The following is a 13,272-nucleotide window of genomic DNA, read 5'->3' as shown; positions in this document are numbered from 1 at the left end:
GGGATCTGTGGGTACATGTCCACAGATCCCCGAAAGTTGCCTCACAGGTAGATAGAGTAGTTAAGAAAGCTTATGGAGTGTTAGCTTTCATAAGTCGAGGGATAGAGTTTAAGAGTCGCGGGGTAATGATGCAACTCTATAAAACTCTGGTTAGGCCACACTTGGAGTACTGTGTCCAGTTTTGGTCGCCTCAGTATAGGAAGGATGTGGAAGCATTGGAAAGGGTACAGAGGAGATTTACCAGGATGCTGCCTGGTTTAGAGAGTATGCATTATGATCAGAGATTAAGGGAGCTAGGGGTTTACTCTCTGGAGAGGAGGAGGATGAGAGGAGACATGATAGAGGTATACAAGATATTAAGAGGGGTAGATAGAGTGGACAGCTAGCGCCTCTTCCCCAGGGCACCACCGCTCAATACGAGAGGACATGGCTTTAAAGTAAAGGGTGGGAATTTCAAGGGGGATATTAGAGGAAGGTTTTTTACTCAGAGAGTGGTTGGTGCGTGGACTGCACTGCCTGAGTCAGTGGTGGAGGCAGATACACTAGTGAAGTTTAAGAGACTACTAGACAAGTATATGGAGGAACTTAAGGTGGGGGGGTTATATGGGAGGCAGGGTTTAAGGGTGGGCACAACATTGTGGGCCAAAGGGCCTGTACTGTGCTGTACTATTCTATGTTCTATGAAATAGAAAAGGCATGTCAAAAGGGCAATGTCATGATAGTCATGGGAGATTTCAACAGGTAGATCGATTGGAAAAATCAGGTTGGAAATGGATCTCAAGAGAGTTAGTTTATTGAATGCCTAAGAGATAGCTTTTTAGAGCAGTCTGTCATTGAGCCTGCTAGGGGATCAGTTATACTGGATTGGGTGTTATATAATGAACTTGATGTGATTAGGGTACTTCGGAGCCAGTGATCATAATACAATTGAGCTCAATTGAAGTTTGATAGGGAGAAAGTAAAGTCTGATGTAGCAGTATTTCAGTGGAGAATTACAGAGGGAATCGTTGGCCAAAGTAAATTGGAAGGAGATGCTGGCAGGGATGACAGCAGAGCAGCAATGGCATGAGTTTCTGTGGAAAAATGAGGAAAGTGAAAGATAGATGTATTCCAAAAACAAAGAAATCCTCATGTTTTGGGGTGGATGAAATCACCGGAGGGACAGAGTTACTGGTAGATACAAAGCAGCTCCTTTATTCGACACAACAAGGTACAGCAGGCATCCGACGGATGGCGACGCTTTCGGTGGAAAGGTCTGCTAGCCCAGTGTGGGCTCGATATTTATATGCTAAACATAAAGGACAATTCGTATTTACAAGTATAGACAATGCTTCCTTTTGAAGCTACATACAAAACATTACACCTTCTGACTTTATCCTTTCCTCCCAACGCCAACATGTCTGATTTGGTACTCACAGCCTTTAGGAGTGCAAGTTAAATCCACAATACATTTATTTAGTATTTTACGTGCTAACGTAGAGGACAATTCATATTTATAAAGTATAGATAAGGCTGTCTTTGAAACTACCTGTAAACTTCACATTTCCATCTTCAGCATCTGGGCTAGTATTCCGGTATTCACAGCTTTTAGGAAATGCATTGTTGTGAACTCAATCCACAGTCCTTTGTCAAACAGAAGACTAGTGGCCAGAGTCATTTAAGTGTAAATTAATCATCTGCCCAAAAGCTCACTCTAACACTCAAATGGCAAAATAATGCAACAAGGAAAGTCAAAGCTAATGTTAAGGATGAGGTTATGGAGTACTTGGTAACACAGGATGAGTTAGGACAAAGCCAGCATGGTTTTCTGATGAATCTGTTGTAATTCTTTGAGGAGATTACAAGTAGGATAGATAAAGGGGATGCAGTGGATGTTGTATATTTGGATTTTCAGAAGGCCTTCGACCAGGCACCACACATGACGCTGCTTACCAAGTTAAGAGCCCATGGTATTACAGGAAAGCTACTGTTATGGTTAGAGCATTGGCTGATTGATAGGAGGCAGCAAGTGGGAATAGAAGGATCCTTTTCTGGTTGGCTGCCAGTGACTAGTGATGTTCTGCAGGGGTCGGTGTTAGTCACTTCTTTTTATGCTGTATATCAATGATTTAGATGATGGAATGGATGTTGCCAAGTTTAAAGATGTTACAAAGATTGGTGGAAGGGCAGGTAGTGTTGTGGAAACAGGTAGGCTACAGAAGGACTTAGACAGATTAGGAGAATGGGCAAGAAAATGGCAAATTAAATTAAATGTTGGGAAATTGCATGGTCCTGTACCTTAGTAGAAGAAGTAAATGTGCAGACTATTTTCTAAACAGGGAGAAATCCTAAAAATCTGAGATGCAAAGGGACTTGGAAATCCTTGTGCAGAACACCCTGAAGGTTAACTTGCAGGTTGAGTCGGTGCTGAGGAAGACAAATACAATATTAGCATTAATTTCAAGAGGTCTAGAACACAAGAGCAAGGATGTGATGCTGAGGCTCTATAAGGCACTGGTGAGGCCTCACCTTGGGTACTGTGAACAGTTTTGGGCTCCTTATCTAAGAAAAGATGTGCTGGCATTGGAGAGGGTTCAGAGGAGGTTCACAAAGATGATTCCGGGAATGGTTATCATATGAGGAATGTTTGATGCAACTGGGCCTTTATTTCGCTGGAATTTAGAAGGATGAGGGGCGATCTCATTGAAACCTTTTGAACGTTGAAAGGCCGAGACCGAGTAGATGAAAGGATGTTTCCCATGGTGGAGGAGTCTAGGACAAGAGGGCACTGCCTCAGGATAGAGGGGTATACATTTAAAATAGAGGTATGGAGAAATTCCCTTAGCCAGAGGGTGGTGAATTTGTGGAATTTGTTACCACAGGCAGTTGTGGAGGCCAGGTTATTGGCGTATTTAAGGCAGAGGTTGATAGGTTCTTGATTGGACACGGCATCAAGGTTACGGGGAGAAGGCAGGGAGTGGAGCTGAGCAGGGAAAAAATGATTAGCCATGATTGAATGGCAGAGCAGACTCGATGGGCCAAATGGCCTAATTCTGCTGCTATGTCTGATGGTCTTAATTATCCACAGTCTGTTGTTTATCGTCTAACAGGAAATCCAGTATTCGATTCCATCAATGGGTGAATGCCATAACATTATTTAGTGAAGTTCCTGAAACTTGGGTGTTGTTGCCTCTGCATTCCATGTCTCTACTTCTGGTCTTCTAGTCCCTACCCACCATTAAAAGCATACATACAGAATGGTGCCAGTCGCATCAGGAAAGATCCCACCCAATCTGCTCATGGACTGTTTGTCCCACTCCCATCAGGGTGGAGGCTACATAACATCCCCTCAGGACCACCAGACTCAAAAACAGTTACTTTCCCCAAGCAGTAAGGCTGATCAACATTTCCACCCACTAACCCACCCCTCCACACCCCCACCACCACTACTTTATCATTTCCTGTCAGTCACCTTATGTACAGACACTCCTGTGCCTAGTGTCACTTTATGGATGTACAATCAATCTATAAGCTCTATTTTGCATTTATTTTTTATTGTGTTCTTTGTCTTATTGCGTGTTTTGTGCTGCTGTGGATCTCTAAGTTCAAAGTAAACTTATTATCAAAGTACATACATGTCACCATATATAAGCTTGAGGTTCATTTTCTTGTGAGCATTCACAGTAGATCCAAGAAACACAATGGAATCAGTGTACAACTGCACTCAACACAACAGACAAACAACCACTGTGCAAATGACAACAAACTGTACAAATACAAAATAAAAAATAATAAACGTGAAGAGTCCTTGAAAGTTAGTCCATAGATTGTGCGAACATTTCAGTGATGGGGCAAGTGAAGTTAAGTGAAGCAATCCCCTCTGGTTCAGGAGCCCGATGGCTGAGGGGTAATAGCTGTTCCTGAGCCTGGTGGTGTGGGTCCTGAGGCTCCTGTACCTTCTTGCAGGAAGAAGAGAGCATGTCCTGGATGGTGGTGTTCCCTGATGATGGATGCTGCTTTCCTGTAACAACACTCCCATGTAGCTGTGCTCAATGGTGGGGAGGGCTTTACCCATGATGGACTGGGCTGTATCCACTACTTTTTGTAGGATTTTACATTCAAGGGCATTGGTGTTTCCATACCAAGCTGTGATGCAACTAATCAATATCCTCTCCACTACACACCTATGGAAATTTGTCAAACTGGGTACTTGTGTACAGGAAATTTCATTAAAGAATCTTGAATCTTGAATCTTGAATCTTGAATCTTGAATTCTGTCAGCGGTTCCCTGTTAAATTGTCCAACTGTCCAGCTCTTGGCTCCATCCCTCCCCTTCCTGTCTTCTCCTATCATTTTGGATCTCCCCCCCCCTCCCACTTTCAAATCTCTTACTAACTCTTCTTTCAGTTAGTCCTGACAAAGGGTCTCGGCCTGAAACATCGACTGTATCTCTTCCTAGAGATGCTGCCTGGCCTGCTGCGTTCACCAGCAATTTTGATGTGTGTTGCTTGAATTTCCAGCATCTGCAGTATTCCTCGTGTTCACATCTGTAAATACTTGTTATCAGCCCTCACTATTCCCTCCCCGACAGCACCTTAAACCTCAGTCCCCTGCCCTAACCTGTGACCATCCAACTTATCTGTGCCCCTCATGGCTTTAGAAACCTCTATAAGGTCACTGGTCAGCCTCCTTCACATCAGGGAAAAGTCCCAGTCTGCCTTGATAACTCAAGCCTTCCAGACTCAGTAACATTCCAGTGAACTTTGCCTGCACCCTCTCCAGACACCAGAGATCAACAGGAGAGGTAAGGAAGGTAACGGAAGATGATTCATCAGTAAGTTTTAAAGGAATTTCATGGATGCTTCCAGGCTTGTGATGGCATCTCAGTGCCACAGAACATAGAATTTTACAGCACAGTACAGACCCTTCGGCCCACAGTGTTAGACCATAGAACAGTACAGGCCCTTCGGCCCACAATGTTAGACCATAGAACAGTACAGGCCCTTCGGCCCACAATGTTAGACCATAGAACAGTACAGGCCCTTCAGCAAACAGTGTTAGACTATAGAACGGTACAGGCCCTTTGGCCCACAATGTTAGACCATAGAACAGTACAGGCCCACAGCCCACAATGTTGTGCCAACCTTCTAACCTACTTCAAGATCAACCTAACCCATCCTTCCTGCCTAATTCTCCATTTTTCTATCATCCATGTGCCTATCTAAAAGTCTCTTAAATGTCCCTAATGTATCTGCCTCTACCACCATCCTTGGCAGTGCATTGCACACACCCATCATTCTTTACCTCTGATATCCTCCTGTATTTTCCTCTAATCACCTTAAAATGATGTCTTTCGTATAAGCCAGTTTTACTCTGGGAAAAAGTCTCTCAGTGTCCACCTGATCTGTGCCTCTTATTATCTTGTACACCTCTATCAAGTCACCTGTCATCCTCCATCACACCAGAGAGAAAAGCCCTAGCTCATTCAACCTATCCACATTAGTTCAGGTAGCATCCTGTTAAATCTTCTCTGTACCCTCTCAACATCCTTCTTATAATAGTTGAATAGAACTGAACACAATATTCCAAGTGTGGTTTAACAAGGGTTTTACAGAGCTGTAATATTACCCTGCGGCTCTTGAACTCAATCCCCTGGCTAATGAAGGCTAACACATCATATGCCTTCTTAACCACTCTATCAACTTGTGTGGCAACTTTGCGGGTTCTGGTATTCAATGCTTTAATTTATTGTTGTTCTGTCAGGCCATATCTAACGTCTGGCACTCACTGTTCTGTCCTCAGGTTCTTCTTCCGCAGTGGGAATATTGAACACCCTGGTGACAAGCTCTTCAATACCACTGTTGAGGTCTTGCCTTTTGATGTAAGTAGAGTTTTGGTGAGGAAGCGGTTTGTTGTTCAAAGTCGCCGTGGAGTTGATTGTCATCTGCACAAGTCCATGTTGCACTGGTGCAATGAAAAACTTGCAGCAGCATCACTGGTAAAGAGTGTCAGATTAACAGCAGTCACAGGAATAAACATACATTATGCACAGTTTTTCAAGAAAACACAATTAGAACAAAAACAAAGTCCATTTTAGTGCAAAGTGGTCACAGTGTTGCTGAACTGGGGTAATTAGGGTTTTGCCGGTTGGTTCAAGAACTGTATGGTTGAAGGGAAGTAACTGTCCCTGAACCTGGTGGTGTGGGTCTTCCGGCTTCTGTACATCCTGCCTGATGGGATCTGTGAGAAGGTGGTATCCCAGATGTGGGGATCTTTGATGATGGGTGTTACATCAATATAGGACCATGGTCAGACCCCACTTGGAGTACTGCGCACAGTTCTGGTCACCTCACTACAGGAAGGATGTGAAAACTGTAGAAAGGGTGCAGAGGAGATTTACAAGGATGTTGCCCAGATTGGAGAGGATGCCTTATGAGAATAGGTTGAGTGAACTTGGCCTTTTCTCCTTGCAGCGATGGAGGATGGGAGGTGACCTGATAGAGGTGTATAAGATGATGAGAGGCATTGATCATGTGGATAGTCAGAGGCTTTTTCCCAGGGCTGAAATGGCTAACACAAGAGGGCACAGTTTTAAGGTGCATGAAAGTAGGTACAGAGGAGATGTCAGGGGTAAGTTTTTTACGCAGAGAGTGGTGAGTGTGTGGAATAGGCTGCCGGCAACGGTGGTGGAGGCGGATACGATAGGGTCTTTTGAGAAAATCCTGGATAGGTACATGGAGCTCAGAAAAACAGAGGACTATGAGTCCTTCGGGACTTCCTGTTGGCGGTGGATGGAATAACAGCATTTTACAGCCGCTCCTAGTTTACCTTACTTTTCCTATTTTCCAATCTTGATCTGACACTATGACTACAAGAACTGCTAAAGGTAAAAAAAAGAAGAAGATTCTTCTACATCTTTGGATTCTATTGTTGAATTGATGCAAAAGCGCAGAAAGGAAGCGTCCGCGGAATTGCAGTGATTCAGAAAACAATCCTCTAAGGAATTTCAGTGATTCAGAAAGGAATCCTCCGGTTTCAACAACTTGGCTCTGAAATTAAGCAATTAAGCACAAAACTGGATTCTATTCAAGAAACCCTAACTGAGCATGATAAACGAATAAAAGAGAATGAAGAAATCCTGTTGATTCTGGATGAGAAAATGGACGACCTGCAAAAGCGTTATGAAAAACAATCCAAGGTTAACGACGAACTAAGACAGAAGATTATTGATTTAGAAAACAGAAATAGAAGGAATAACGTACGAATTCTTGGTCTTGAAGAGTTAACTGAAGGCGATCGTCCTACGGAATTTTTTGCAAACTTTCTGGTTCAGTTATTTCCCGATATTTTAAAATCGACACCAATGATCGACCGAGCGCATAGAATACCTGGGAACAGAATTTTACAAGCAAACCTTGTTCAGTGCTAGGTATGATTGACTTTAATGGGAAAAAGATTAGAATCATTGAAGATTTCTCAGCAGAGATTATGAGGGAACGTGCTAAGTTCAAAAATGTCATGTCAGGGTTCTACAAAAAAGATTTGAAACCTTCTTTATGGTACCCGGCGAAGCTCAGAATTACACTGCAGGATGGATCGCAAAAATGGTTCAATTCGAGTCTCCAGGCTCAGGAATATTTAGAGTCAGTGAAGTGACTGCTTATTATTTGTCACATGAATAACTGTTTATTTTACCTTTGCTAAACTTCGTACTTAACTCTTTCTTTTTGAACTTTTTAAGGATTTATTTTGAGAATAAGACTTTAATATGCTATTACTTTGTTAAGTTTAAAAGTGTCATGTTAGAGCTGTTTAACAAAAATTTACATGAATAATTGTGTATTTTGCCTCTGATGAATTTTGTAGTCAATTTTCTTTCAGAACCTCTTAAGATTTTAATGAGCCAATATTCTGTGTGTCCACATTATTTTATATTATACTTACTTTTCTAGAGTTTTTTTTGATAGGAGAATTAACTGTCTCTTTATTATCTGTTGTTTTGACTAGGTTGGAATATTCTAACCTTGTAATTTATTTGGAGCTAAGCCAGCAGGATTTTTGGGGGGTTGTCATCATTAGTTGTAGGTTTCGACTTTCTTTGGTTGACTTCTTCTCTTTGGGAGGGGGGAGGGTGTTTGGGTTTTTTTTCTTGGAAGCTGTTTGGGATTTTTAGTCAAACCTGCTGTTTGGTTTTCTTATCTTAAACACAAAATAATCTGCAGATGCTGGGGTCAAAGCAACACTCACAACCCACTGGAGGAACTCAGCAGGTCGGGCAGCATCAGTGGAAATGATCAGTCATCAATCAACGTTTCGGGCCGGAACCCTTCGTCAGGACTCTTGAAGGGTCCTGACGAAGGGTTCCAGCTCGAAACATTGACTGATCGTTTCCACTGTTGCTGCCCGACCTGCTGAGTTCCTCTAGAGTGTTGTGAGTGCTGGTTTTTTTATCTCATAGGTCGTTGTTTAGTTTTATTAATCTTCTTAAGGATTATCCTTTTCATTTATTTTTAAAATAATAATAAAATGGATTATAATACTAAATTACTTTAGTCTTAGCGTGAAAGGATTAAATCATCCTTTGAAACGAAATAAGATTTTTGCTTATATTAAAAAATTTAAGGTCCCAATTATTTTTTTACAAGAAACACACGTACATAATTCTGATAACTCATGCCTTTTTAGCTGATGGAGAGGATGGAACTTCCACTCAAGTTTTTAGGCCAAAGCTAGAGGTGTCTTGATTTTTATAGAAAATACAGTTCCGTTTGTTCAACAGAAGGTTGTTTCTGATACTAATGGACGATTTGTTATAGAATCAGGGAAATTAGAGAATAAATTGTTGGTATTTACCAATGTTTATGTCCCAAATATAGATGATCCAGGATTCTTTGAGCGATTTATTTCGTTTTTGCCTGATCTGAGTGTGTATTCATTGGTGATGGCAGGAGACTTTAATTGCTGGTTAGACCCAGTTTTAGAGCGGTCCTCTTCTAAACCAGAGACACTTAATAAATCAGCTTCGTTTATCCATTCATTTTTAATGAAATGTATTGTTGATATATGGTGTTTCTTATATTCAACAGATAGAGAATACTCGTTTTTCTCTCATGTTCATCATACGTATTCCAGAATTGATTTTTTTTTTATTGATAAATCTTCCTGGTTTTCCTCAGACAAACAGATTCTGGTGTTTTAATTTAACTGTTATCTGACAAGGATTTCTTAAAGTTCTTGGAGAGGCAAATCACTCTTTCTTTGAAGAGAATATGGTGGAGGAGACTTCTAGCCTTGTCATATGGGATGCCTTTAAAGCATATATTAGAGGACAAATCATTTCTTATACTGCAAGTGTTAAGAAAAAAGCTAATAAAGAGAGAATTAATTTAGCCAATCAGCTGAAACGATTAGATGAAGAATATGCTTTGACTTCAGATCCTGTTGTATATAAAAGACGGGTTGAAATTAAAGCTAAATATGATTTTTTTATTAACATACCCTATTGAATCTCAACTCCTAAATGATGAAAGTCAATTTTATATTCATGGAGATAAAACAGGTAAATTATTGGCTAACCAAATTAAAACTTCTAGTGCTAAACAACAGATTGAAGAAATTTATAAAGCTAACAGTATTAGGACAACTGATCATTTAGAAATAAATGATACTTTTAGAGAATATTATTCCAAACTTTGTAGTTCTGATCTTCTTAAAGATAATACTGTGATGGATAACTTTTTAGGCGAAATAAATATACCTACGCTTTCTGTTGATGACCGAAAACGGTTGGATCAATGTATTTCTCAAGAAGAAATAGCCAAGGCTGTATGTTCGTTGCATTCAGGGAAAGCTCCAGGTCCTGACGGATTTTCTGGAGAATTCTATAAGGCTTTTTCTTCTTTGCTCATACCCCATTTATGTTCAGTTTTTTCAGCTTCTTTTAAGTCAGGTAGGTTGCCGCAATCTTTTTATGAAGCTTCTATTTCGCTTATCCTTTAAAAAAATAAGAACCCAACTGAAGGTTCTTCATATAGACCAATTTCCTTACTTAATGTTGATGCTAAAATTTTATCTAAAGTTCTGGCCTGTAGGATGGAAAATATCTTACTATCTAACATTTCTGACGATCAGACTGGTTTTATTAAAAATCGATATTCTCATTTTAATATTCGTCGATTATTAAATGTTATTTATTCTCCTTCTAAGGAGATATTGGAGTGTGTGATATCTTTAGATGCTGAGAAGGCTTTTGATCGGGTTGAATGGCATTATTTATTTAAAATCTTAGAAAATTTTAATTTTGGCTCCAACTTTATTCAATGGATTAAATTACTATATTTACCGCCTTTTGCTCGGGTTCTTACTAATGCTCGGAATTCTAAACCATTTAAACTTCAACGTGGAACCAGACAAGGTTGCCCTTTGAGTCCTTTGCTTTTTGACCTGGCTTTAGAACCTTTAGCTATTGCTTTTTGAGAATCTAACGATATCACTGGTATTTTATGGAAGGGTACTATCCACAAAGTTTCACTTTACGCGGATGATTTATTGCTTTACGTTTCTATTGTCGAAACTTCATTACTTTCTGTGCTTTCTTTACTATCTTGTTTTACTCAGTTTTCTGGATATAAACTGAACCTACACAACAGTGAACTTTTTCCTTTGAATATTTTGCCATTAACTGATATTAACCTTCCTTTTAAAATTGCAAGAAATCAATTCACTTTTTTGGGTGTAACAATTACTAAGAATTGTAAATACTTATTTAAAGAAAATTTTCTTACTTTATTAAATTATATAAAAAGAACATTATCAAATTGGTCGCCCCTTTCATTATCATTGATTGGACTCTCTGGACTCTATTTTATCCTCCTACATGTGGAAAAATAAACGTCCTTAATTGAATAAAGTCCATCTCCAGAAATTTAAAAGGAATGGAGATTTAGCTTTACCAGATTTTAGGTTTTATTACTGGGCAGCTAATATACGGAATCTCACGTTTTGGTTATACTATATTAACCACGAGGTCTGTCCCGGGTGGGTTTCTTTAGAAGCTAACTCGGTTAATAAATTTTCTATTATATCCCTATTGGGATCTTCACTTCCTTTATCCTTAAGTAAGATAACTGAAAATGTGGTAGTCAAACATACTTTAAGGATTTGGATACAATTTAGAAAACACTTTGGTTTATTGAGATTCTCCCTTTCTAGTCCCATTTTTTAAAATTATTTTTTAAAGCCTTCTATGACTGATGTAGTCTTTAAACATTGGGAAAGATTGGGCATTACAAGCTTCCAGGATCTGTTTTGGGGAGGAAGTCTTTCTTCATTTGAACAATTGTCAACTAAATATAGTTTACCAAAAACCCATTTTTTCGGGATTAGAGATTTTCTGCGATCTCAATTATATACATTTCCTAATAGACCTGGTAAGAACATATTAGATAAAATTCTTAATATGAAACCATTCTATAATGGTTCAATATCCAATATTTATGATATGTTGTTGGGAATGAGAAATGATTCTTTAGACAAGATTAAAAATCTTTGGGAACAAGATTTACAGACCTCAATTTCTGAAGAAACTTGGAATGAGATTTTTAAATTAGTTAATATTTCATCGCTATGTGCTCGTCATTCCCTCCAACAATTTAAAGTGGTTCATAGGGTTTATATGACCAAGGATAAGTTATCTCGTTTTTATAGGGATATATCTCCCTACTGCGATAGGTGTAACAATGGAGAAGCTTCACTTATTCATATGTTTTGGATGTGTCCAAGTCTTGGAAAATATTGGAAGAAAGTATTCCAAACTTTTTCTGTACTCTTTAAAGTAAATTTTAAGCCTAATCCTTTGACTGCCCTATTTGGTATTGTTGGAAGGAAAAATATCATTTTCGAGACATCTGATCTGCACATTCGGGCTTTTATCTCTCGTACGGCTAGAAGGACGCTTTTGTTTAAATGGAAGGATGCTGTTCTGCCTAATCATGCTCAGTGGTTACAGGATGTTATGGCATGCCTAGATTTAGAAAAGATTCGTTGTACAATTTCTGAATCTAACCAAGATTTTCAAAATTCGTGGGGACCATTTTTAAATTATTTTCATAATCTTTGACTTCTTGTTAAAGTACAGAAGATGGTTAATAGTATATTTTATTATCTGATAAATTTTTTTTTCTTTTTTTTCCCCAAACAGCTTCGACTTTGGTAGTGGGTGTAGATCTTTTTTTTTAATAAAATTGCTTGTATTCTAATATACAAATTAATCTATTCCATATGAATATAGAGTAAGGAGTTTGTTAATGTGATTCAATATATTGTATCTGGTATTATTATATTTTTTCTTTTGTTTTATAATATGTATTCCCTTGAACTCTGTATTCTTCTATATGGAAATCAATTAAAAATATTGGAAAAAGAGGTGTTATAAGGTGATGAGAGGCATTGATCTTGTTCCCAGGGCTGAAATGGCTAGCACAAGAGGGCACAGGTTTTTTAAGGTGCTTGGAAGTAGGTACAGAGGAGATGTCATGGGTAAGTTTTTTATGTAGAGAGTTGTGAATGCGTGGAATGAGCTGCCGATGACAGTGGTGGAGGCAGATACGATAGGGTCTTTTAAGAGGCTCCTGGACAGGTGCATGGAGCTCAGAAAAATAGAGGGCTATGGGTAACCCTAGGTAATTTCTAAAGTAAGTACATGTTTGGCACAGCATGGTGGGCCGAAGGGCCTGTATTGTGCTGTAGGTTTCCTATGTTTCTGTGTTTCAATGTTAAGGCATAGGAGCAGGATTAGGCCGTTCCTCCCGTCAAGTCTGCTCCGCCATTCCCTCATGGTTGATTTATTATCCATCTCAACCCCATTCTTCTGCCTTCTCCCCATAACCTTTGACACCCTGACTAATGAAGAACCTTTCTTAATATACTGAATGGCTTGGCCACCACAGCAGTCTGTGGCAATGAGTTCCACAGATTCACCAACCTCTGGCTAAAAAAATTCTTCCTCATCTCTGTTCTAAAGCTGTACCCTCTATTCTGAGGCTGTGCCCTCTGATGCTAGACTCTCCCACTATGGGAAACATCTTCTCCACATGTACTCTATCTAGGCCTTTCAGTGTTTGATAGCTTTCAATGAGATCCACCTCCCCCCCCCCCCGTTCTTCTAAACTCTAGTGAGTACAGGCCAAAAGCCATCAAAGACTCCTCATACATTAGCCCTTTCATTCCCAAGATAATTTTCGCGATCCTCTCTCTTTGGAGGCTGTGCTCCCTGGTCCCAGACTCTCCCACTAC

At 39.6% G+C, this 13,272-nt stretch overlaps 1 protein-coding gene across 1 annotated transcript in view; it reads left to right on the top strand.

The window, feature by feature from the left end:
• Positions 1 to 13,272, top strand: part of mgat4b (alpha-1,3-mannosyl-glycoprotein 4-beta-N-acetylglucosaminyltransferase B) — a 340,217-nt gene that overhangs the window by 317,324 nt on the left and 9,621 nt on the right. The window contains exon 12 of the mRNA XM_063053065.1: positions 5,782 to 5,860. Coding sequence (XP_062909135.1) covers positions 5,782 to 5,860 — 79 coding nt within the window. The remainder of the gene's footprint in view (positions 1 to 5,781; positions 5,861 to 13,272) is intronic.

The sequence above is a fragment of the Mobula hypostoma genome, chromosome 7, assembly GCF_963921235.1.
Source record: "Mobula hypostoma chromosome 7, sMobHyp1.1, whole genome shotgun sequence".
Classification (NCBI taxonomy): Eukaryota; Metazoa; Chordata; class Chondrichthyes; order Myliobatiformes; family Myliobatidae; genus Mobula; species Mobula hypostoma.
This window is presented reverse-complemented; position numbering and strand designations above follow the sequence as displayed.